The following is a 26,854-nucleotide window of genomic DNA, read 5'->3' on the forward strand; positions in this document are numbered from 1 at the left end:
ACACACACACACACACACACACACACACACACACACACACACACACACACACACACACACACACACATACACACACACACACAAAAGTAAATTTGTATGAATTTAAATTCATAATGTTAAATTTATATTTTTAATATTTATAATTTTAATTTAATGTTTATAGAAGTCTCTTATGCTAATTTATTTGATCAGTAAAATACAGCAAAAACTGTAATATTGTGAAATATTATTACAATTTAAAATAACAGTTTTTCTATTTTAATATATTTAAAAAAAAAATTTATTCCTGTGATGGCGAAGCTGAATTTTCAAAGCATCCATTACTCCAGTCTTCAGTGTCACATAATCCTTCTTTTGAACAATATTGTATATTTTAAAATTATTTAAAATATATTGATTTTCAAAATCAAATGTTGCTAAAAACAATATGCAGTTATTATAATTATACAGGAAACTCAAAGATAGCAATAAATTCCTGAACACATTTGTAATGTTCAATCTATCCCTAATGTTACCTAGTAAACATGAAAAAACAAAAAACAGTGACAGTGTTCAGCTGTTAGATCATTTTAGCTGACACATTAAAAACGTTGACAAGAAGAATTCAGAACAATAGTTGCCAAGGTACTGTTACTATAAACAGCATTATTATCAGTTCCCTGCTGATAATATTTACAGTAAAGTCATAAATGTCTCACAGTGCATCATAACTGCACACCAGATGGTTCGCTACACCTTATTTCAGCACAAGAGCCTGTACATTAACGATAAACGCTCTCCCTCTCTCTTTCATAATTTGTCAATCCAGGTACATTTAATGAGCTCACATTAGTTTCTGATTACAAACATCTCCCGCATGTTCAAACCTCAACCATGCACTGTAGAGAGAGAGAAAAATAGTGTGTGTGATAACTTAATTTTTAATAGAATCATGATTGAAGAAATATCAAGTGAAAAAAAAAAAAAATCAATGGCGATATTCCCTGAAAGATGTGAGGCGGAGTGGGAAAATGTCACAGGCGACAGCTAATGAAGGGAAATAAGTTAGATAAATTATTTAAAGGTTGTCATTAAAATATGAAAGAACAGAGGGTTGATACTGGAAAGGTCAGCGTGATGAAGGAGAGATTCATTAACCTCCGTCCACCTCAACCATGCAATTATCACAGCGACTGATCTTTCTCTCTCTCTCTCTCTCCTTTTCTCTTTCTCTATGGTGTTATAGCAGAAAAATGCAAGCTGGATTGCTTCTCAAAGAGAAACCTCAACTATACTGTCCTCATCTCCAGTTTATTTATGTGATCATGAAATAACCACCCCTGACCTTTCCATATTGGTCTTTTCAGCAGGGAGGTCCTCCATCTTGAGGTTCTCCGTCAAAACTGGCTGGTTTAGAATGAGGAAAGGGGGCGAGAGTATTTTATTTGCCCTTCAACCTGCTTTCTCTTTTTTTCTTTACTCTCAAGGGTTACTCTTGCATGCATGTGAGAATGTTTTATGTCTGGATCAAATTGAAGAGCTTTGGGGAGGCGTTCCCAGTGCAGGAATGTTCTCTGGCATTCACAGCCCATGGATTTTGGTTTGTAATTGCCAGGCCGTTCTGCTAATTCTTCATTTGTGGGTCAGGGGCCAGCTGTGGGCCTCGGGGCATTGAGCTCCGGTCAGCTCTCACCAAGCCAGACACACATTCCGAGGAAATGCTTGTTTCTATCATGTTATTATTCTTTGCCCAGTCTCTCTTTCACCCTCTCTCTCTTTCTCAGGGAAAACAGGAAATGAAAGTGAAACACAGGATGGGTGGGCAATGGTACTCGTTTGAGTCATGTTTGTACTGTTTTTGTTCAAATATGGCTCCAGTCTTAAACAGAACATTACCAGAAACATTTTTTCTTCTGCATTTTTCCTTAAAATCCTTCATTCTTATTTTCTCTATTCTCTATTCAGTTTCTAATGTAGTGTTTTGTGACAAAATTAGTGCATTTCTATTGCCAAAGTACAAACAAAATAAAATGAAAAAAAAATAAAAGCAAAATAAAAACTCCACACAAAACAAAAAACTGCAATGTGTAAACAAGGCTTAAAGGGATAGTTCACCCAAAAATGAAAATTAGTTTCACTCACCCTCAAGTCATCGGTGTATATGACATTCTTCTTTCAGACGAATACAATCGGTGTTATATAAAAAAAGTACATAAAAGTTACGCAACTTGTCACGTACTGCTAATATTTACACTACGCCATGACGCACTACGCTACTTCCGACGTCATAAATTGTGCATTAGGCGCAAGTAAACTGCGTATGGCCGTTTGGCCAGAAGCTAGAATTTTACTTTGAAACGTGTTAAATATGAATATTTTTCACACACAAACTCGTTGCTTCGCTTCAGAAGGCCTTTATTAACCCTCTGGAGCCGTGTGGAGTTTTTTTTTACGATGGATGGATGCACTTTTTTGAGCTTCAAACTGATGGTTGCAATCCACTGCCATTATAAAGCTCGGAAGCGTCAGGATGTTTATTAATATAACTCCGACTGTATTCGTCTGAATGAAGAATGTCATATACACCTAGGATGACTTGAGGGTTAGTAAATCATGGGCTAATTTTCATTTTTGGGTGAACTATCCCTTTAAGTTTAGTAACAGAGATATAGACATGGCAGATCTCTCTACTTCCCATACTGTATGAAGGAAGATTAATACTCAACCACAAGCCAAATTTGCCTAATTTTTCTGCTTTTATGCCAAGCGAGTCAGAACTCTTGATTCAAACCACACTGCTGTGTGACAGATGAAGGAACCATGCTGATTTTAAACGAGATCTTTCACGGCTCCACCAGAGGCCTGGTCATCAAAGCACACTCTGAGACTCAGTCTTCTGAACACTATCCTTACCATACACACTCAGATTAAAAACTCATCTTGATGTATTTAGGTCAGAATCCTGTGGGAGTGGCACAAAGGTGAGAGATTAATTGGCTGTAATCTGTGTGATTGAGGATACAAGATGAGAACAAAAACACTGGAGTGAAGCAGTGCTTTATAACATTAAACTGCTCTGGTATAATCTCCTCTGTTCCAAAACCTGTACTGCCTACAAAGGCAGCATTTTCAGGCATTCCTGATATCAAGGCTGTTCTAAATCAGCGACAGCTTAATTTTGCAGCCTCAGATACCGAATTTTGACCAAATTATTGCAGCGCTGCAAATATCCTTCACGTAGGGATTGCCCTGCATGCACTACAACAAACACACTAAAAAAAAAATCTATATTATTCTTTATTCTAGACCAAGTGAGAGAAATATCAACTATGTATTCAGTACTGACAAGTAAATAAATAAATTGGGGGGAAATCCTTCATGGGGGAATCCTAGAATGCACTGCAATGAGCTCACTGAAAAAAAAAAAAAATCCGATATGCCAGACAAAGTATAGAAAAAAAAACATAGAGATATGTATTGTGAAATGTGATATACAGATCATCAATATACTATAACATAGTGATGTACACTGTATGTAGTCTCAGTGTATTATTAAAATTTTTGCTAGGAATATTTGGAAACGTACAGTTCCTACTGGCACATAAATGCAAAAGATATGCATAAGCATCTTAAATGCTTTTTTGAAGCATCAAATATGCCCAAGACTTTTGCACAGTACTAAATACACCAGATTTAAACAGTGATCTGTCTCAGCTGTCCATTTGCTATGGGATTTTAATAGGTGTGAACAGGGCCTATCTTCTCCAGTCACTATTACAGAGTCAAGCTCAGCTCTCAGCGAGGGTCTTGCATTCAGAGGAGTGGCGAGAGATCGGTAGTCTATTAAACCAAACTCTGCTCAACTCAGAAACAGAAACCACGGCATTAAGAAGTCAATCCAGCCGATTAAAAGAGTCCCTGCTGCAGAGTACAGCTAGACGGAAAACTCACAAATCTAATCTACAGACCTCAACCCTGTGGATGAGATGCTATTTGCATTGAAATAGAACCATCTTCAGCTGCCTGGTGTCAGGGGTGTGTGTGTCTGGGTCTCAGGTGGTAGTGAATAAGGAAGCATTCGACTGGAGGGCTAACACTGAATTAAGGATACACACAGGTGCTGTAGAGTGGAAATGAAGTCTGGATGGTAGCCGCACAGATTTAAGAGCTTTGTCATAGGAGACACAGCATGTGTGTGTGTGGTTTGTGTGATTGTGTACATATGATAGCATAGGCGCAGATGGAGTTGTCAGTGGTGACCGATGAGTTCACTAGCTAAACAGCAAGAACAGCAGTCGTCTATCATGAAGTACATGTGTTTCTGTCTGGTTGTGTGTGTTTGTGTGCTTAATTCTCTAGTGTGCTCATGCATATGCTGCATCATGAGACTTAACATAAGTCTTTAGTAAAGACACTATAGGGATTTGCTCTACACCCCTAAACACTACACATTAACTACTGCACCAGACAGGAAGGAAATACTCACGCAAGTAAATCATGTGACAATGACATTTGATGCTTCATATGGGGTTTATAAAATGAAATATTTCATCAGCATATTAATCATATTAGAATGATTTCTAAAGGATCATGTGACCCTAAAGCCAGGAGTATAAATAAATTAAATTTCACAGTTATTTTATATCGTATTCATATGAAGGCAGGTCTGGTCAGGTGTCTGTGCGTGCTCAGCGAACTTTTTACTTTAACTTCACTACATTTGAAAGACAAATATTGTACTTTTTACTCCACTACATTTCTGTCAAGGTCCTTGAGTAGAAAGTAGTAACGTCAGTCAGGAGATGATTCTTTTTTTCATCTCTTTTCTTCTGTGCTTTTTACTGGTAGCAAACAGTGTTGCATTACCGTGTGCGCCCCCTTCTGGATTGGAGTGTGGATCGACTGTATTCGTTGTGTGACTGCATGCACCGAACCGTGACGTCCGCACCGTACCGTTCGGGACGAATACATGTACCGTTTCACACTAATGATTATACATTTATAAAATACATATGATTAAATTACATCACAATAAAAAGTTGTTTTTAATAAATAATGTTATCCAGAGGCCATAAATTGTTATTTTCCTAAGGTTCTTTCTCCCTCTCTCTTTCTCTCAAAAAGAAAAAAAAGAAGAAAATCCCAAGATTATAAAGATAGACAAGACTTTAAATAATAGTAGTGCATGGCCTCTGTAGGCCTCCATATGTGCCATTATGAACTTTAAGTCTTTGTACTAGTATGTGGTCTTTATATTGCAAATGTATCAGCCCTGTTTCCACACAACATTTCTCACAGCCTTAGATCCGTACTAAAAATCAATGGACATGCGAATAGACTCCAGTTAAAATACTGCCCATTTATTTCACTCTAATTCATGAAAGCACTAGCTATTTCCCCACATATATTTGAGTCTAAATGGGAGCTACATCAGAAGTACGTGGTCATGCATATGCGCAGCTTAGATGGAGCACAAAAGAAGAGGTGTGAGTAAAATGGAAAAAAAAGAGAGGCTTTTTGATTTACCTGTGAGAAGATCAGATAAAGGCATAAGGAGCAGTGTTGGTCTACTGAATAAGGAAGCCCAGCTAAAGAGGAGCCTCAAAAAAGAGCTGCTACAAACATTAGGGTTAAAGCACATCAGTTGATGGCAGATCACTGTTTCTACTGATTAATACACAGACAGATCACAAGTCATAAAGACTGGAGCGATCAATAGAGAGAGCGAGAGAAAGTGAATTAGGCCATCTGTCATTTCAAAGATCGCAGAATTTAAGTCTGTGTTTAAAAGTCTATTACATAGAATGTTTAATGCACACACTCAGTCCTGTAACTAATTGTCCAGATCCAGACATAATGCCTGTCAGAACATTGGACAACTGAGAGCCCTGAAGTCGCACTCAAGAATAATTGTAGAATAATATCAACTAGAATGGATTTAACTTAGGACTATGTATTATGCTAGCAACGCTGACTTAAGGCCCTTTCACACCGGATGCGTAACGAAAAGGCGAAACGAAAAAGCGAATAGTTCGTGTGCGAATAGTTCGCATCAAAACCATTCACATCAGCCGCGACGCAAATTTGCGACGTCTGTGACGTTCAGAGAGCTTCAACATTCCAAAACTTTCGCGCGAATCGCGCCGACAGCTGAGAAAACATGAACACTTCATCATCATCATAGTCATAGCATCCAGTGAAGACGAGCTTTTCATTTTATTTAAAAGAAAGAAAAGAAGGTTTTGGGTGCACCCAATCTTACAGAACAGAAAGTCTGAAGGGGAGTATGCTTATGTGCGCAGTTTTTTTTTTGCGTCTTCAACTAAACACAGTGCGTTTTGTAATGTAACTACACATTACATGTAACACACGAAGTAAGTTAAAAATCATTCAACTAGAAACTGTAGATATCACACAAAGAATGTATAGTATACTAAAAGCAGCCCTAAATAGTCTCACTACATTTAGGGCTGTGTTAGCCCTAAATAATAATAGTGTTAGCTTTCTATCCCAAATGTAGTTTGGCCTGCTAGCCTACACAGCACATGACTATACAACGACTAAAACACAACATACTCACAGTCAAGATAACCGAGTTGGTTGGCAATGCTATGCCACACATTGTCTTTCAAATCGTTGTCCTTGTAGTATATGATTGGCTGAAGCCTATTCTGTCGCCGCAAAAGTAAAAAAAATCGACATCGAAGCAAAAAAAATAAAAGTCGTTTTCTCGCCACAGCACATTCGCGTTCGGTGCACTCATTAAGCACTCATTAAACAACAGCTGATCAAAAAATAAACCCATGGCGCGAATTATTCGTGCGTCAAAATCGCGTCCAGTGTGAAAGGGCCTTAAGAGAGAGCAGTTAGCACTAGGCATTAGCACAATTAATTTAATGATGTGCCGATATTAAAATCATTACAACATTAAATTGTGTGAAAAATTGTGTGAAATATGGTAAAGATCACATTTGACAGTTTTATTAAAATATTAGTGTTATAACTGGAAGCGAACTTTAGATGACAGAAAAGGTAATCTAAATGTAAAACACAGAGAAAATATGCATGAACAATAAAATATACAATTCCAGTCAATATGTATCCAATATGATACGATACATTTATATATAACATGTACAGTATATCCCTAATTGAAAAACATTTAGGCTATTAGTTACATGCCAAAAACTATGATCACTGTGTGACCTCTACTGTGCCTTTGCTGTCCTTTGAAAAACACTCTTTACAAAAACTTTCATGGACAATGTCTTACAAAAGAGAGAGAAATAATAAAAAAGAAAATAGTTAATTTCAGAGAGGCCATGCAGACACAAAAAGGATAGTCTGGAGGAGAGAGAGAAATACAGGTGCATGAGGTTATCCGTGTGTATGTGAGTGATAGCCAGACGTATGGAGAGAGAGACAGGTGGGAGAATGTCTTAGGGTATTCATGAGCCTGGGCCGTTATCAGTTGACCTTTAAATTGGAGCCGCTGCTCGGCAGGAAACCCAAGGGGCCCGTCTCAAATTTGACTGATTTGGAGCCTCCAACCTGCTGATGATAAACATTGCGGAAGCCTGCAGGCAAATCCACACCGTATGCTTCTATACATATATATATACTGCCCATCCAAAAAACTTGCTGTTTGGATTTAAATAGGCAAATTATCTATTTTCTTAAAAGTTGCTTAAAGCTGCATTCAGTAACTTTTTTGGGTTAAAAATGATCCAAAATAATTTTTTGAGCAAGTACATAACCAGCCAGTGTTCAAAACGATCTGCTTGCCTTAGCTCGTTTCAAAACGGTAAGCTTGTAATTAGGGATGGGCATTCGATTAAATTTTCTTAGTCGATCGTCGGGAGAATTATAACGATCGACTATCGATTAATCATTAATATTTTTATATTGAAATTCATTATTTCTTCAACTTTTTATAAATTAAAAATGCAATGAAAATACAAAAATACAGTTTGTTTGTCCTCGATGAGATCTTTATTACAAGAAGATCAACTTGTGGCATTGAAACTGCACGTTCGGTAACGTTATACTTGAAGATGCCCTGCGGTGCTCTAAAACAGCGGAACAGCGAGCCGGCGTTCTTAAACAGAGACCCATGGCCACTTCATCCGTTTTCTGTGATCGGATAACTATCCGATCGTGAAAAGACCAAATGTAAATGCCCTCCGAAACGCATTCGAGGCGGATTTAAACCCGATCGCTCAAACCACTTCAGGAGGAGATCTGAGACGCATTCCAGACGAAACTGGACAAGAGTAAATGCATCTGGTTGTTGAAACTATTATGTAAATTTGACTTATCCCAAAAATGCTAAGAAATAAACATGTGAGAGCGTTTTATAGGCCTAGGCTATATGTCATGTTATAGCCAGATATGACGGCGTTACTGGAACACGCATCACCACAGATGAGCATCTATTCAAGCCAACGTGCAAACTATCGCAAATCAAAGTGAAAGTCATTCATCAAAACACAATCATCTTCATTAAAAGTAAAGAACCGAAATGATCTTACCAGGGCTGTTGCCGCAATATTGTTGCAGTCTTTGATTTAGAAATTTTCGCTGATGATCAATAAAATGCAGCTCATATCAGTTGCTTTCGGACGTGCAACAATTTAAATATGTAGCGCGGGAATTCAAGATCGGATTTATATCCGTTTTGCAAAAACACATTTATATGACCGGGTGTAAATGGAATCGTTTTGATAAATCAGATAGCTATCCGATCTGAGAAAACGCATGAAGTTCCCATAGAACTTCTGCACCAGTCCACTGATTTCTGTTGAGAAAGATAAGCATGTTGACATGATCTGGGATCAGATGCGACCGCAACCTGGTGACAGCCAGTCAGCCGCTGAAAACACCCGCTCTGAGGGGACTGACGTTGCCGGGATGCACAGGTACCTCCGCGCTAAAATCAATTCCATTGCTTCAAGACTCACACTACGCAACGCAACCTGCATTAGATTAATCGATAACAAATAAACGTGATCGACGAAATTCTTAACGATCGATTATCGATCGTCGATTAATCATGCCCATCCCTACTTGTAATAATTACGTCACATCTGTACACATAAAGAATAGTAGGCTATATTGCGTGTGAGGATGTTGGAGGTGGAGATTTATAGCCTTTTCTCACAGCAGTTGATATAATTAAACTTATCAATTTGATGGCGGATCCAGAAAGGTTCAAACGACAATCACCAGAGACAACTGGAGATTCACCCGTTGTAAAATGCAAAGGAAGGTCAAATATCAGAAGGGCATTAAATGTAGTCACGCGATACTGATGTTGTTAACATTAACAATTTGAAAACAAAGTATAATTTGCACGGTTTGATATGATAAGCGATCGTTTGATTTAATCAGCGTGATTTAGTTGGTCAGAACAAAAGTGGATGTTACTTTTCCAGTGAAAATTCTTATGGTCATACTTCCAAAAAGTAAAATCTGTGATTCCAAATGACAGTATCCACACTGGCGCGGTGACTGACAGCCGCACATTCTCCTTAAAACGTTGAATTCATCCGCGCAGTGCTGTGCCGAGGCACAACTCACGTAAAGTTGATACGAATCACTGCAATTGCAGATTTCGAACAGAGATGGCGACAAAGAGGAAAAACAACGGACTGTAGCTTTAAGAAATAAAAAGCTACACACTCCCTCAATTAGGCTTAGAAGAACTGTTGCCAAACATATAACATGCTAGAAACATAATAATCACTGCAAAAATGGCAATAAAGGCATTTGCCTATTTAAATGCAAACATCCAAACTTTTTTGGCCGGGGAGTGTATAATACAATAAAAAATTGTCTGTCTGTGTGAAAGCAGTGTCATTAAGTACATATTAAGGATGTTGAGGCAGGACAGGGGGGCACAGAGAGAGCTGTTTGTACAATGGTGGGCTTCACAGAGCTGTTCTCTTCTCTCTGGGGGCAGCAGTGGCTGAGGTGATGAATTCATCACTGCTTTAAGAGTCCTGCAGGAGGCCAGATTGGCTCAAATCCCCCATGAGAGGAAGGCGTGTGACATCGACAGGAAAATGACAAGCCTATAGGGAGCAGGGTATGAAACTTATATTGCGTTGCATTGTGTCAGCATGTTCTTATGAATATAGTTTTACAGGAGAAGAGGGTCTCGTATCAGCAGTGGTAAACCAGAATTTATTAAGAAATCTCTCAAAAACATGGACTAGCACAAAGATACTGTATTAATATGAGCATATGTTCTCTAGTGTATAAGTTTATGCATACTGTACACACAAGCGAGTGGTTAGGGGGGAAGCTACAGCAGGAAAAAGGCCCTAAATAAAAAATAAAAAATCCTTCACTAATTTAATAAATTTTTTATTCACAATACATGTTCTTAAGAATCTTAAGACTGGTCAGAAATTGTGAGATTAATCAAATATTTGTATTTTTTAATTTACAGTCATAGTTTTAGTGTCAGTGTAATAGAATGTAAATATTTTCCAGATATAATTTCACAAATATTTTGAATATTTTTAAAAGTATAAATGTCTTTTAATGCTTTCAAATATATAGCTTTTATCACAAGTGGATTTTTGAGTCTGTGGCATTAAAAACCCTTTATTTTTTAATTGTTTGTCACATTTTTTGAGTATGTGTCTAATTAACATGTTCACCTTTTTCTATAAAAGTGTTGGTGTTTATTCCACATGAGTATTGTGCCTGATGAAGACCAGTGCCCGGTTGCATAAAGCACCTTAAGTTTTTCCCTTAAGTGTGATACTTAAGGGGCGATTTCCCCTTACCTAAGAGAATAACTTAAGGGTGTTGCATATAATCTCTTAAACGGTTCTCTTAGGTAAGGGAAACATTTAAGTGTTTCACGACAGCGATCCTGGATTCACGTTATAAAAGTCTGTTGTTGCCATAGATACGCAAAACACTAAAACGCGCGTCGTGTCTAGGACAACTGTATCACACACCGGACGCGCACTTTCTCAGTTTATGGCCAGCAATATTGTTATGTTTAAGGACATTATGGAATTAAGATAATGTCTGTACGTTATGTTATGACTGTACTGTACAATTAAATATAATCGTTGCTATAAGTCTGCAGTCTGAACACTTTACCTCAGAGCGTCGTTAACTGAATGAATTGAGAATATCACCTGAAAATCCGATACACACTAATTGTAGCCTACATTTATTGAATGGTAGCCGATTTATGCACATGTAAAACATATCCCACTACTGAAAACTCCCAGTTGCAAAAAAAAAAAAAAAAACCCGCAGTGCTAAGCATTAGTAACACCGCAGGTAAAGAGTGGTTGCGATGTGTGACATGGTCAAGGTCGCTCTCTAGTTTGTTAGCAATGTATTGCGCAAATATTGCGCGTCGATCAAATCGGTATTCTTGCAACAATTTTTCATCGCTAAAATGGTCCAAAGGGTTCTCCCTATCCCTAAAAATTCTTCTTGGCACATAATGATCTTCAGCTGGTTCCATAAATTCAGCCATGTCGTCTTATTTTTGTCCGCGTTACTCTTAAGGTTACGATTTCCAAACCTTAAGTTATACTTAGGGAAATGACCGTTAAGGGGTTTTATGCAACACTTAACGCTTTTTAAGGGATTATTTAAGTGAAAAAACAGCATTTAAGGGAAATTCTAAGTGTTTATGACGTTTCACTTAAAGAAACCCTTAAGTAACACTTAAGGGTTTTTTTCTGCAACACCCTTAGGTTTAAGGGAAACATAAGGGCGAACTTAAGGGAAAATTACACTTAAGGTGCTTTATGCAACCGGGCACTGATGGTCGAAACGTTGCGCTATCAATAAAATTAGTTTGGAGCAGCTATTTTCAGTGTGCGGACTTCACGCTTCTTTTTCCTAAACCCCTAGTTTAACCATGTACATTTCATTCCTAAGCCATGGCAGTTTAAGCGACACTCCTGTACATTATCCATACACATCCCATTCTACACTTCCATTGTCCCTTTTGTGTTTGTTTATTAAATATTTTGGCTAATTTGAATACACTATTAGCTTGCAAGAAAATTCTGTCTGGACCTGCTTATCACTTACTGAATGAATATGTGATATATGGTCAGTCCTTAATATGGTTGCGTTCACAGTTCACACACAGTACGGATATTTACAAGAGTGATAACACATTCTATAACCGAACTCACACCCAGAAATTTACAACCACATTCTGAGGGGTTTCCATGTGTGGTTTTGATAACTTACGGAGATATGAGTTGTGTGTCATCTGAAGGTTTTTGATACAGTCCCTGTTCTCCACAAGAGGTGCTCCCATCAGTTTTGTGTTTTACGTGCGAACGGCATGATTCAAATGCTCCCTCCACCCAGATATAAACGCTTTTCAGTTTTATGGACGTTGCCATCTTTGATATTACTTTGGTCATTGTTGCTATGGTTAGAATATGGGCCCCATTGCACGTTGATACAGACAGTATTCAAGACGCTACTGTAAGTTGCTGTGTTAATGGGACATTTAAACAGTGTGAACGTAGCCTTATAAAGCCACGTTGCTGTGTGTCATTCATTGTTGCCCTCCAGAGCCAATCGCACAATAGGAGGAGATGCTAGTGGAGGTACAAAGCACAACTGGCAACGTGATAAGCAATAGCACCTCTGCCATGGACACACAAGGAACAACATAGCCAGATCTCCACGACAATACCACCTGACCCTGCAGAACTAGCATTCCACGGACACTTTTTTTTGTTTCAAATAAAATGCTTTACAAATTCCTTCATCTGCCTAGGGTATATTTGTTTCTGTGTGGGTGTGTCAGCGCTTAGAGTTGTCTGCGTTCCCATCAGTAAGATTCAAAGAACCAAACAGAGTGTATCACAGCAGGTCGGGCGCAGATTAATGTGGAAAGCACACTAACAGCACAAAGATAATGCAGGCCAATAAAAAGACTCACACACGCACGCAGAGCACAGGAGTGAAGCAGGGGCTAACGGCAGAACAGCTCGGGGTCGTTAAGCATCATTAGCAGGACATTTGTTCACACACATTTGTCAGAAAGCGTCCTGCTAAGCAGGGAGTGTGTTCTCCTCAAGGAGTGTGTACTGGACAGAGGCAAGCAGGCAGGAAATGAAGTTACTGCCACATGTGTGTGTAATCTACTGCATGATGGAGCAGATCTGTTCCTCGTATGAGACGTCACCGTGTTTGATTAACAACAGGACTCATCCCAGCCGGAAAACAAGAGAAGCGTGTAAACTGCATCTGTGATTCGCATGCATTTACAGTTCCAGCATATTCAGTAGTTTCAAGTACAGGAGCACACAAACACACTCACACAAGTGCACACACAAGCGAAAATGCAGCATGGCTACAATCAGGAAAAAGTTTATCTGAAGCTCAAGAGACCACAAAAGCCATAGAAAGTGGGGAAAAGCAGTGCTACATATTGATTGAATTATGAGAGGTTAAACCTCCTTACTCTTAATGATTTAAACAGACTGAAATAACATTGGGGAAACTGCACACTGAAGCAGTTCATTTATGACTACTCCAGGGTTAAAGAGTTCTGTCTAGAACACATTTACCACTAATTTTATATTTAAAGGAATAGTCTACTCAAAAATGTTAAAGTTTATATAGCCTAGCTCAGAATGCCAAGATCATTTGGTTTGATTCACAGGGAACACAAACTGATCAAATGTATACTTTAAATTTACAGTAAGACACTTTGGAAAAAAGCATCTATGAATGAGAAAAGTGTTTGCACCAGCTCTGCAATTCACCGGCATCATGTCAGCAGATGACATCATTAAAAATACACTGTTTTGTTATTTTCCCGGCAACAAACATCCCGAGTCCTTCACATAAAAATCAGTCTACAGGCTTTTATAGACAAACCCAGGAAGTCGGGGAATGTCTAGTTTTTTAAGTTTCATTACAAGCTGGTCACACATTGGCAATACAAAAAGCAATTAGCCTAATAGATGAAAATTCTTGCACATAGCTCCTTAAAGAAACATTTATTATGTTCTTTCATGATACATTGATCAATAGACAGTTCAAAAGAACAGAATTTCTTTTAAAAATAGAAGAGTAATATAAAAGCCATTACTGTCAGTTTTGATCAATTTAATGCATCCTTGCTGAATACAAATAATAATGCATTTGGAAAAGGAAGAAAACATACTGCCCCCAAACTTTTAAACAGAATATTAGGCTATTTATTTAACAGCAACAAATGTGGACAAATGTGACCTTGTGAAAAAAAAAAGATTTGTAAAGCACAGAAAGCAGGACGAATCACACGGACACACAACACCACAAGCGCCAACAGCTGCATCCTGGGGAACAAAAGACCACTATGTAGACACAAATTCCCTCTGGCCACACTGCCACAACGCATAAACACACACACACACACACACACATGGCCCATGACATACTCTAAGAGTGATCCGGTTCAGGGTATTCACAATCAGCATCAGACTGCCCCCAGAGGAATAAGAAAAAGTCAGGAAAAGAAAAAGTCAGATCCTTTTTAGCCCAACATCAGTTAACTACAGCTCTCCAAATAGATATCTCTCTCACACAATCAGGCTATTTAAAGGGATAGTTTAGTCACCCAAAAATGAAAATTCAGTCATCATTTACTCACCCTCAAGTTGTTCCAAACATCTATGAATTTATCTCTCTGGCTGAACACAAAATACGTTATTTTGAAGAATGTCGGAAACCAAACAGTTGATGGACTTCCATAGTATTTTTTTCCATGCTATGGAAGGCAATAGGGTCCATGAACTGTTTGGTTACCCATGTTCTTCAAAATATCTTCTTTTTGAAGAAAGAAATTCCAACAGGTTTGGAACAACTTGAGGGTAAGTAAATAATGACAGAATTTTTGGTGAACCACCCCTTTAACTACGCTTTAACTATGAAGACTAAAATAGCAGCTGCTCATTTCTCAAGTTGACAAGATGCACAATGATTTCTGAAGCTGATATTTGGATCTAACCGGTCCTGACCTGAGCCTGTAAACCAGGCATTAAACACTTAAGAGTCTTTACCTATCGGTAATTCACTGAGGAGATTAGCATGGAGCCTGAAGCTAATGAGAGGAGCTTTCTCTGTTCCTCCAGTGCTCCTTCTTTTGCTCAAACAAAACATTAGCAGATAATGTAACGGAATTAAGAAGACAAAAGATTCAAATTGGATATTGATCAGAGGAGTGAGGTGGCAGCATTTCGGCTGGTTAAGCCTGTGATGAGGTGATTGATCCACAATGCTTGTCCTCACGTCTGAAGATGTCTGGCAGGCCTATAGTCTGCCTGACAAAGGCGGTGAAAAGAACCGTGAACTGTCCGACACCAGGACACAATGAATACAGAACGGTCATGTCAGTCCGCAGAACCATATTTGAAAGGATGGCAGACATCAGATGACAAAGAGAGACAAATAAAACGACACAATCAATGGAAATACAGGCACCAGTAGACTTGTATTGGCATCGGCATGTAAAAAGTCGGCATAAGCATTCAGTAATGATGTAGAATGTTCAATAAGAGTGACTCAGAGCAGTGCCGATGCCTGCTGATCTGAGAACAGCTTTAAAGATCAGAGCTGAAGGCTTGGATCCTAAAAGACAAGCACTGATCTCTAGCAAGACAAGGGCCGCAGGGATCAATGTAAAATCAATGTTAATTGCCAGTGTTTTTCTATGTGGCCAGATCAGAGATACAAAAAACGGTTAAATGTGTAAAACCAAAGCAGCAGAAAAAGTAAAGAATGTAGTCTTAAAAAACATACTATAAGTTTCGACAGTTTCGACATCAGATTGAATGAGCCATATTCAAAACTGGCAATACACATACCTGTAACCGCACAGCTGAAATCTATACCACACTCATGGTGCATCCATGTAGTGTTGGAATTATCTTAGTTATGTATTTCAGAAACATTTACTGTACATCAGAAAGCTCTGTTGTGACATCATGTGAAAATAAATTATTTTCGTACAATAGATCGGGGTCTGTAATTTTTATTTTTTTATGTATATAAGTCATCAAAGCTGGGGTTTATTTTAACAAAAATACAGAAAATAATATTTGGAAATATTATTACATTTTAAAATAACATTTTTTTATTTTAATATATATTAAAATGTATTTAATTCATGTGATGGCAAAGCTACATTTTCTGCAGTCATTACTCCAGTCTTCAGTGTCACATAATGGCACAACTGCATAATATTTTTATGGAATATTTGTGATATTTGACTTCTTTTTTTTATCAGGGTTATCTAATTAATAGAAATATCGAAACAGCATTTATTTAAAATAGAAAAATCTTTTGGAACATTATACATATCGAAATCAATGTATTCTTGCAGAATAAAAGTATTAATTTCTTAAAAAAAAAAAAGAAATCGTACAGACCCCAAACTTTAGAATGGTGTATTTTATATAACGTTTTATAACAACCCAAAGTTGTTGTAGATGTGTTTGAGTTTCTTACTGTTCATGTTCTTGAAGATGTTCAGGATGGGGAGGATCTGTCTGTAGTACGGGACCAGCGCCTCACCCACCATCTCTGCTGAAACAACCAGGTGCTGCAGAACCTTCAGCGTGGTGCAGATGACCTGCCTGCACCTCGTGTTGAGGGCATCTGTAGACAAACACAGACAGATGTAGAGACAGAAAGAGAAAAGTCCAAACACAATTTGAGGTCATGAATATTTTGACAATGTGTGGAAACTTTTGCCATTTGTTACAACCCTTACTAGGGTGTTATATTTGCACTTTTTTGCTCTCAGACTATGTCCAAAACCTGAAAAATGCTTTCTTCACGGGTTCTAAATGGAAGGTGTCCATTCAATTCTTTAAAAAATCCTTAATTTGCAAATCGAAACTTTTGACATAGAAGAGATTATTCTCATTAATATTCCTAACATAATAAGAAAGCGTGGATGAAGTTCCAGTCAGATCGTGTCAGTAAGACACTGTTAGGTTGTTCGCTTCATTTTACCGCGGATTCGTTTTAAACAAGACACATTTGACACAGGCCTTTCAGAGGGACTGAAAATAAAAGTTGATGCAGTTTTGACTATATTGGATCTGACAGTAATGTGACAACACACAAGTGTGAGTAACAATGTTTTCACCATGTCTCACTATTGCTTTGTCTGTTACAGACCATTTGAGTAGTTATACTATAGTGCTGCAGTCAAACTTGCTTTGCTTTTCTTTCCTTTGTTTTGGCATTTATCAGGTAAGCTATGCATTGGATTATCAGATATGGAAGAAAGCACGTAGAGAATGCAGCTTTTGTTATTGTTTTGATCTAAGCCATTCACTGTAATCCTGAAAAAGCTTCAGGGAGCAACATCTTCGGTTTTGTCATCAGTAAGACAAACCATTACATCACGTTTCATTTTATTTCAAACACGACACTGCACATGACAATGTAAATGTTTGTTGTTGGAACACTATTTGTTTTGGTTTTGATTGTTTGGCTAAACCATTTGTTTTTGTGTGCAGATCTCAGAGCCTAGGCTGCCTACAGAGACGTGGTTTTTTGACGGCATGCTTATGGGGCGGGCAGCTAGCGGATCGTTAGGAAAGATTAGATGAATGTGATAAAAATATTTTTGGGCCTGAAATCACTGATACCACCTTTAAAGGGGACACTTCGCCCAAAAATGAATTTATTTACACACCCTCATGTCATTTCAAGCCAAGCCTGTATGACTTTCTTCATTCTGTGGAACATAACCCCCCCCCCGACTTATGTGTTTCACAGAATAAAGACATTTATTTTGAGTGGCAGCTGTGTGCTGTACTTTAACAATCATTTTCATTTACTTCCTGCTCTCCTATATCTGAACAGCACACGATGAAATTCTAATTACCAAACAAACACGGCAAACTGTTTTCCAGCGGTGTGACATTTGCACCGAAGGAGTGTTCAATAATGCATGATGTGTGACGCGTCTGGAGGAGTGAAGATCTGTTTCTAAATCTCTCTAAATAAAGGAACCATTAATTCCTTCTTCATATTAGGCTCTAAAAATGAATGACCTCATATACCTTTTCCTACTCTAAATACCACAGGATCATGACATTTAGACTCTTCAGTAATTACATTAGTTTAACTCCTGATACAAACATATCTGCAGATATTCCTGTGAGAGAGGGGGGAAACTGTTCTCATTTATCTATCTATCCATCTATCTATCCATCTATCTAATCTAGTTTAAACTTCAATCAAGCAGGAGGAGAACTGTTTTATTTAATCATCCTATAAGAGTTCATTTATTTTTTGATTCTGGGCTTTGATCGGGCCAGTGCAGAACATCGACCTTCTGGTTTTCACTCTCTTCAGAGTGACCTTTGCTGTATGTGTACGATCAGTTTTTGTTTTGAAAATTAGCTTAATTCATTCTTTTTTTCTATCCATGACCTTCTAGTTTATCAGAAGTTTTCACAGTCTATTGCAAAGAAAAGTGTATTTTGATAGTGTTCTGTGTTATTTTGTCTTATTTTTGTTGTGCTGACAATAGGGCCAGTTGTGCTCTTAAAATGCATTATATAATATAATTTATTAAGTAATACCATTTTTATGAACAGGAAGACAAGCAAAAATAAACCATTAAAAAAAAAAACATACAAAATGACAAATGTTTTCAAATTCGGAATTACATTAACTTAAAAGGGGTCTTTTTGCTTTGTTGCAAAAACATTTATGTGTTTCTTTTACAGTAAGTAAAAAAAAATGACAGTAAGTTTTATTCCATAATAGTAACAGCTTCACAACAACCCTTGGCTAACAATAAAGCATTAATGGCAAATATTGCTCTCATCATACTGTTTTCTCCTTTAAATTGTCGTTTCCTTCACATGACTTAGGCCAGACTCCAGCTATGATAAACATTTTCAGCATTTCAAGGTTTGCTTCTTACCACCATTCCATAAACCAGATTTATTTAGTGTGTATATATTAATTACATATATTAATTATTATCATTTTCTCGCTTCGGAATGCTTCTTATATTCTTCTTCCAAGCTGTTTGGTTTCTTATGCAGATGAAGTGCATACTATGTACCAGGGACAGATTGACCTCCACTGAATGATTTTGTGACTAACAACAAAAAGAAGAGTTACTTAGGACAGGAATTAGTACTAGACAGGGAGTAGGTGTCATCTTAATGCCACTCACTCTTGATGGGTATGATGAGCTGTGGAATAACAGGCAGGACCTTACTGCCACCGTGCTCCAGCATGTCATGGATGCCCTGTCGAGCGAAGAACTCATAGGGGTGAACTGTCTCGCACAGACCATCAAAGAACAGGGGGAGGTAGTGATGGTAGTCCAGTTTTTCAATCTCCACCTGTTTAAAACACAAACACACATGCAGGGTCAGTGTTATTCTAAGCTATGGAAGGCCAAAGGGTTTGTGTGTTTTTAAATAACCCCTCTTTGCGTCTGTCCTTATATTAGCCTCAACACATACTCACAGGCTTCAAGCCACATAAAGACCAGCCCCCGTTTTAGTGCCCCCAAGCATGCCGACACACACTCTGGAGGGAAGACTGGGGGGACAGCTGTTCAGGGGCTTTAGAACACTCAAACATGTGACTTCCTGTTGGATCACACGTTCGCACCTGTTCTCCTTGGGTTATGAGCATGGAAACAGACGTGAATAGATCAGGACTGTTTCCTGTCCTTGAGTATTGGACATAAAGTCACACACACTGCTGTCTTTTTCTTTCTTTTCTTCTTTCTGTCACAAGTCTCTGTCAAGTAGGTGTCATGATGTTGTGTTCACACTGAAACAAAAATTTAAATCACTATTTTGTCTTTTTTTTCTAGTAAAAATAGCTTAAAAAAAAAAAAAAAAATATATATATATATATATATATATATATATATATATATATATATATATATATATATATATATATATATATATATATATATATATATATATATATATATATATATTTGTCTATTATAATAGGGGCTGTTTACACCTGGCCACTTATAGCTATCCGATCGTGAAAAGACCAAGTGTAAATGCCCTCCGAAACACATTCGAGACGGATTTGAATCCGATCACTCAAACCACATCAGTAGGTCTGGGCCTTATTCCAGATGAAACTGGACAAGTGTAAATGCATCTGGTTGTTGAAACCACATATGTAATTTTTACTCCTCCCAACAATGCTAAAAAATACACGTGAGAGCGTGTTATAGGCTATATGTTATAGCCCGATATCAGGCGCTACTGCAACACGCATCACCGCAGATGAGCATCTATTCAACAAGCCAACGTGCAAAGTATCGCAAATCAAAGTCAAGTCACCTTCATTTATATAGCGCTTTTAACAATATGGATTGTTTCTAGCAGCTTTACAGAGATAAAAGGAAATTACCGTAACAGATTTAGGCCAGGTGACCAGGTGTAAACAGGCCCTAAGAGAAGTATAGATTAAAGAGAATATATCTTGACTTAATTTTATTTTCCATACTCTTGGCATATTATATTTCCTTTTTTTAAGTATAAACTTCATTAAATATGTTAGATTTCTGTTTTAAACGAAAAAAAAAATAAAAAAATTGAAAACAGGGTAAAAAGAAATCTAATTCTTTAAAATACATTTTAAAATTGTTTAAATATTTTATTGGGGGAAAATATACATTGATTAAGAACCTAATACATATATATTTTTTCAATGCATTTTGGGGTTGTTTATTATGTTTTTCTTCTATTGATTGATTTAATGATGGGATAGTTGGTGAAGGGTGTGTGTATGTGTGTGTCACATGACTCCTTTACAACTGTTCTTTGTAGTCGTTGTGTCACTGATATCAGGAGCTGTTAGGTTGAAAGTGGCCAGACCTCATCAAACCCCTCCTCAGACATCAAAGCACGCACAGAGAGAGAGAGAGAGAGAGAGAGAGAGAGAGAGAGAGAGAGAGAGAGAGAGAGAGAGAGAGAGAGAGAGAGAGAGAGAGAGAGAGAGAGAGAGAGAGAGAGAGAGAGAGAGCATCATAAGCTTAGCAAGAGGGCGGATTGCTTAGAGCCAATTTACTGGCTAACCTTGACCTTTTCTGACTTGGTCAAGATCATCTTTGTGAGTCATACAGCAAAACTCAAATACAAAAGCAAATATGTGCCGTGCGCTGGTAGAGAGATGATACTCACACAAACACACACAGAGAGAGCCATAGTGATTCAAAACATGAAAAGCAAGAGGAGACTCATGCAGCTAACCACAGACAGATGTCTCGCATCACTGGGGTGATGTCTGTGGGACACAATCTCTGCCTGTAGCATTAATCACTGGAACACTGCGAGTGTATGAGTGGGTGGATCAGATTTTGCCTACATTGTGCGGAATAAATGTCCCAACATGGATATTCAACACCAACATTGTGGAAATCAGGCAACAACAATGGCTTTACTAAATTGTGTAATGAAAATCTGAACATGCAGAAGCGTTACTGTGAGGGTTAGGTTTAAGATTAGAGCATATAATTAACTCAGTATGAAGACAATAGCAGTCAATAAAAAGTCTCTAACATGATAGAAAAGCAGAAATGTATGTTTGAGCAGATCTCCAAGGAAGTTTATAAGGCCATGTTGAAAATGAATGCACATACACCTGATGTGGGTCCTGAAGGGATATTATCATTAGTTATTTGTGAATTCAGTGCCAACACATATACTGATTATAACACAGTGTGCTGAGTCATCTTTACAAAACTCACACCCCTGGAGAGAAAGACAAACAGCCCTTCTAGAATACATTTTATGTATCAGCGTCACTTGAAACTTAGAATTATTTACATACAGACAGCCGAGTATGTATAAAATATTAAGCCGCAATTGCAAAGTTGTACCTTATTTTATCACCATTTTATATTTGTTCATGATTTAAACATTTTGGTATTGTACACTAGCGTTTAAAATTTTGGGGTTGGTCTCTAATGCTCACCAGGGCTGCATTTATTATACAAAAAAAAGTATTGTTGTGAAATATTATTGCAATTTAAAATAACTGTTTTCTATTATAATAGCCTATATATTTTAAAATGCAATTTATTCTCCTGTGATGGCAAAGCTGAATTTTCAGAGCCACCTTGATGATCCTTCAGAAATCATTCTAATACAGTAATTTGGTGATGAGAAACATTTCTTGTTATTATTAATGTCAAAAGAACCGCATTGTTTTGAAATAGACATTTTTAAATATTTAAAGAAATATTAATTTCTTAAAAAAAAAATCTAATGGTAGTGTAGTAGATTACCAAGCCAAATGACAAAAGTTGTACCTTAATTATTTTTATTTTATCATCATTTAATTAAATATGTATGTATATATATTTTTTTTTGTGGAAAATTAATACATAAAGTTATAAAAATAGAATACTCTTCCTGTCACTCAATCTCCCTCTTCCAGCAGAGCATACTTGATAAATTTGCCTAATAAAATGACATCTCAATCAAATATTGAATGTTTTGTTATTATGTAGCATGTCTAACCATTTTATAAAAGCAATCTGAAGGCTGTCCTATACTGTGTCTGCATCATGCCATAACTTCCACGCCTGTTTCACGAATTACAACAGAGTGCTAGCAGAGTGTTTTCATTTTACATCACAGTATCCACACATGTTCACTAATTCAATAAATTCCACTTGCTGTTATTAATTTTGCTTTTCAATATCCTGTGGGGTGTGGCAAATTGAATTCAATTGAACTGAAAGACAGACAAAAATTTGAACTGTGCTCGTTCCTGGTGTGTGAGCGCTTGTCCATCAGAAAGATTTTGATAGCTTACGTCTGTCAAACTATTTGTGTAACATATTGATTAAGGGCTGCCTGAGATGTTAAAGGGGAGACAAATGATTTGTCACCAGTGCAAAAACAGGGAAATATGAGAAGTGTCACACATGCCGCGTCATAAACCACAGACGGTAGAATGGCTCAGAAGAGACACCATTGGGTGTTTCTAATGCAATCTAAGATGTATTTCTAACCCATTCTTTACTATTTACACGCTATTTCATTTGCTGTCTGTTCAAAAGACATGAGTGAAATGTCAAGTGGGATTTGAAGAGAGCGAGTCTGATCATAATGGGTCAGCCAGACTGAGGCCAGAGTCATATAGCAGTCACTATGACGACAGTAAAGATTTCAGTGGCAAATAAGTGAGCACTGAAACTACAGGTGCAGGGAAATAGTCAAACATGGGAGTCAGTGAAATGTGTAAAGTGCTGGTCTCACTGAAAGAGTTTCTGTTGAATGGTTGCAATTATGATCCTTTTGGAAGCCATTAAAACTGTATCTGCCCATGAGCAGGGCTGTTGAAAGCTCTTAATGCCTGACAGATTGGGCAGAAAGACAGGCAGGTGTAGTTTGAGCTTGTATGGCTGCAGTGGAACGGAGGAGGCAGAGCTGAAACTAACTGTCGGCAGTCCAGACACGCTCTGGCATTGAGGTGAGACATAAGGCTTGATGTGAGCGCCAGCAGCACATTTCTCCCAGCGTGCCGAGCACAAAGACACCTGTAGGGGGGAACGGCCAACCCGTGGTGTCTATCATGAAGATGAATGACCAAACTGGCCACTTGAGTTTATACCATCACAGGCACTCACTGTAGGCAGGAGGAACTCAAGGACACTTTCTGAGTACCTGAGGACGTGTGAGATTGTAGTGAACGCAATATAGACATGAACTATACAAGAAATACTACACAAATTTCAAGTTGGACAGTCAGCCTGACACACATTATGACAGTTTGAAATTTGCCCTCCATGTGAGTGGAGGTAAATGCTCAGAGCAATGTCCTGGCTATGAGAGTGTGACCTGTGCAATTGAAATATGTCATTGCATTTCAGAGGGAGGAAAATAACTTGACATTCTCTCTTTCCCAGACTGTGGCTGTAAGATAGAGGAGTGTTTTTTCAAGCATGAGAGGAGGGGGGTGTATGCATTTAGAGGCTCATTCTGAAAGGAAATCAGAATTTTTTTTTATTTTTTTTTTTTTTTCAGTTTTTCTGAGATGGTTGTGATGAAATCACCTGCTGAAATGCAGGGCATATGGAAGAGCTGTGTCAGTCACATTGTCAGTACTGTTTACATATGCTATATGTAATGGATAATCCAAGGTTAGCTGTGCATTAAATGATTTTAATGCATGATGATTGCCTCCTCGTAATAATAATAATAATGGTTAATTATTACCTTGAGTAATGATTTTCATTTAAATTGCAGGGCTCCAGACTAACTTTTTTTATTAGGAGCGCTGTAGCCCCTGACTTAAAATTTTAGGAGCGCAAGCAGAAAATTTAGGGGCACACCTTAAATCACCTTGCAATGCAATTATTCACATTTCCCCCCAAAATAACTATTACTGACAAATGCTTTGATAATAAATAGCCTTAACGTACAGAAATTACAATGTGCAGTTTTATTTTAAGTTCACAGGGCTCCAGACTAACATTTGAGGGCAGCGGCACTAAGTTCTACAGAACGTATTTGGTAGCACTGTGGGATGACAAAGCACTGAGCTTAATTTGAGGTGTATAGATAAAGTTAACTTTAATTATTATCATTCATAATGTCTTAATATTAATTCAAAAGCAAAATGAGTGACAAAATAGATATTATGGAGTGAAAATAGCCAGTAAGCGTCCTCTGCAGCTATGTTTACAATAGTAATTTAATCTTTTTCTTTTTTTTTTTTAAAATAAGTGTGAGTTTTCCTACTTCTTGAAACTTTTAGTTTTATAAATAGGTACAATCTTTAAAGGAAGAACAAAAAATGTTTTGGTCAACACATTAAAAAATAACATTTAAATATGATAATATAGTTTTGAAGTGCTGGAAAAATATGTGTAGGCTACTGTTATAACCACAGTATACCATAGTTACAGTTGTTACTACATTAAATCCAAGGTGAATGTTGCTGATCTGTGGACCAAGCCTTCTATAACTTGTTCGCTCATTGCACATGTTTCTCCTGGTTTCCACGTCAGCGCTGTTTGATCTTATATGGTTTATAACAGAGAATTCTGCGTCAAATCTGAATGTTTCTCACTTGATCTCGCAGCAATGTTATTAATTCTGTCGCGAACTCAATGGATTTCTTCACGGGATCTCCACGACCTAACTGTTTCGCGTAATCGCGATCGGCCCGCGACTGGCGAGAGGAGCTCTGTCTATTATTGGTTCGAACTATTAAACGGTCTGTGAAGCAGAATGAGTGCTGAGTAGCGCAGTTTTTTTTTCACTTTCATTTTGTTTTTATTTATTAACATGTCACGGCATACTCTATGCTTGAGGCTGAGATTGAGTGTTTAAACTGCGAAGTGCCTGCACTGTCTGCAAATTTCGTTTTCCCCGCAGTTCTGGGGTAGCGACTGCCACATTCGTAGCTCATGGAGTTCATCTCCTTACAGTACCTCAACCAGCTGAATTCTCGTAGCCAGTCTTCCTTCCCACTGACGTTTACGCGCGCTCGATTATCTCTAGGACCCTCCCCCTCCACACATTAGCCAGTTACAGTGGCCATTCCCTTTTCTTCTCACACTCATTGGCCTGCCACACATTCGCGCCCCTTCCACGTTTAACGTGAAAAAATTAAAAAATAAATTACTGGTCGCACATGTGCGACTGGGTGTAAAATTCAGTCGCACACTCTCAAATTTTGGTCGCAAAATGCGACCATTTGGTCGCAGTCTGGAGCCCTGAATTGCTTTATAATAAAATAATATGTAAACACACATACATTCTGTATAATGTAATGTAATGTGATAATATATAAAACGTTTCTCTACCTTACTACTAAAGCTATATTCGCTGAGCAAAATGAGCAGAACAATAAACCAGTAGGACATATAGGAACGAGAAAATCGTATTACATTGAAGAGGCAAGCTTTTCTGCTTCTCCAGTCACCTAAGGTAAAGAAATCCAAAGCCTGTGATAATGTGCGTAACGTACCGTTGGCCTGGATAACTGTAATTCTGTGTGATTCACCCACAGCTTTCCATCACCAAACAAAAACACTTCTTCATGTACTTAAGCTAATGTCAAGAGAGACCATCGGCACACATCAGCTCTGAAGAGCTCTAGGATGGTGATGGCTTGTAACGGCAGCGCTCCAGAGCAGACAGGCTGGAGTTGCAGCCATGAGGCTGTGAGAGGTAGGAGAGAGTTGACAGGTATTGTCAGGAAACTCAGTGAGCGGCCAGCAGACGGAGACGAGTTTGTCTCTGACGGGTTTATTGAAAAAGCTGCAGGCGCAAACAGCTTGAGCCAACACGGCTCTCTACAACACACACACACACACACTCACGATACATAGACATTCTTATTTCTCATTCTGTTTCTAAGTCACATTTTTCCTCTCATTTCTTTAGGCACTAAATGCATTCGGAAGGGGGAAGAGCATACACACACACACACATACACAAACACAGAGAGAGAGAGAGAGAGAGAGAGAGAGAGAAAGAAAGAAAGAAATATAAAAAAACACGTAAATATTGACCACTCGCGTAGCTACGGGTGGGCCTGGGTGGGCCTGGGCCCACCCACCTGTCAGTCAGGCCCATCTAGTCACTCAGTGGCCTCACAAGGTAGCCTAGGAAATTATGTTGCGATTATAACAATTTTGACCTATAAAAATAAATCTTAATGTTTCTTGATTCTTGTTTGGTTGTCATGGTGATGACGAAATGCCCGCGTAGCGCATTTCGGAGTCAGACTCAGATGATTGCGAACAGCCCATCCCCCCTTCACAACGACGAGCACATTTCACAGAGGGACACTGAAGTTTAGCTAAGGAACGTTATGTTAAATAAACTAAAATGAAACAGAG

At 38.0% G+C, this 26,854-nt stretch overlaps 1 protein-coding gene across 1 annotated transcript in view; it reads right to left on the bottom strand.

Moving 5' to 3' along the window:
* pacrg (PARK2 co-regulated) overlaps positions 1–26,854 on the bottom strand; it is a gene marked incomplete at its 5' end in the record, with an annotated part of 113,271 nt that overhangs the window by 28,292 nt on the left and 58,125 nt on the right. Inside the window, 2 exons of the mRNA XM_081348084.1 lie at positions 16,483–16,632; positions 19,184–19,355. Of these exons, the coding sequence (XP_081204210.1) occupies positions 16,483–16,632; positions 19,184–19,355 (322 nt within the window). The remainder of the gene's footprint in view (positions 1–16,482; positions 16,633–19,183; positions 19,356–26,854) is intronic.

Source organism: Scardinius erythrophthalmus, assembly GCF_964197995.2.
Source record: "Scardinius erythrophthalmus genome assembly, chromosome: 19".
Classification (NCBI taxonomy): Eukaryota; Metazoa; Chordata; class Actinopteri; order Cypriniformes; family Leuciscidae; genus Scardinius; species Scardinius erythrophthalmus.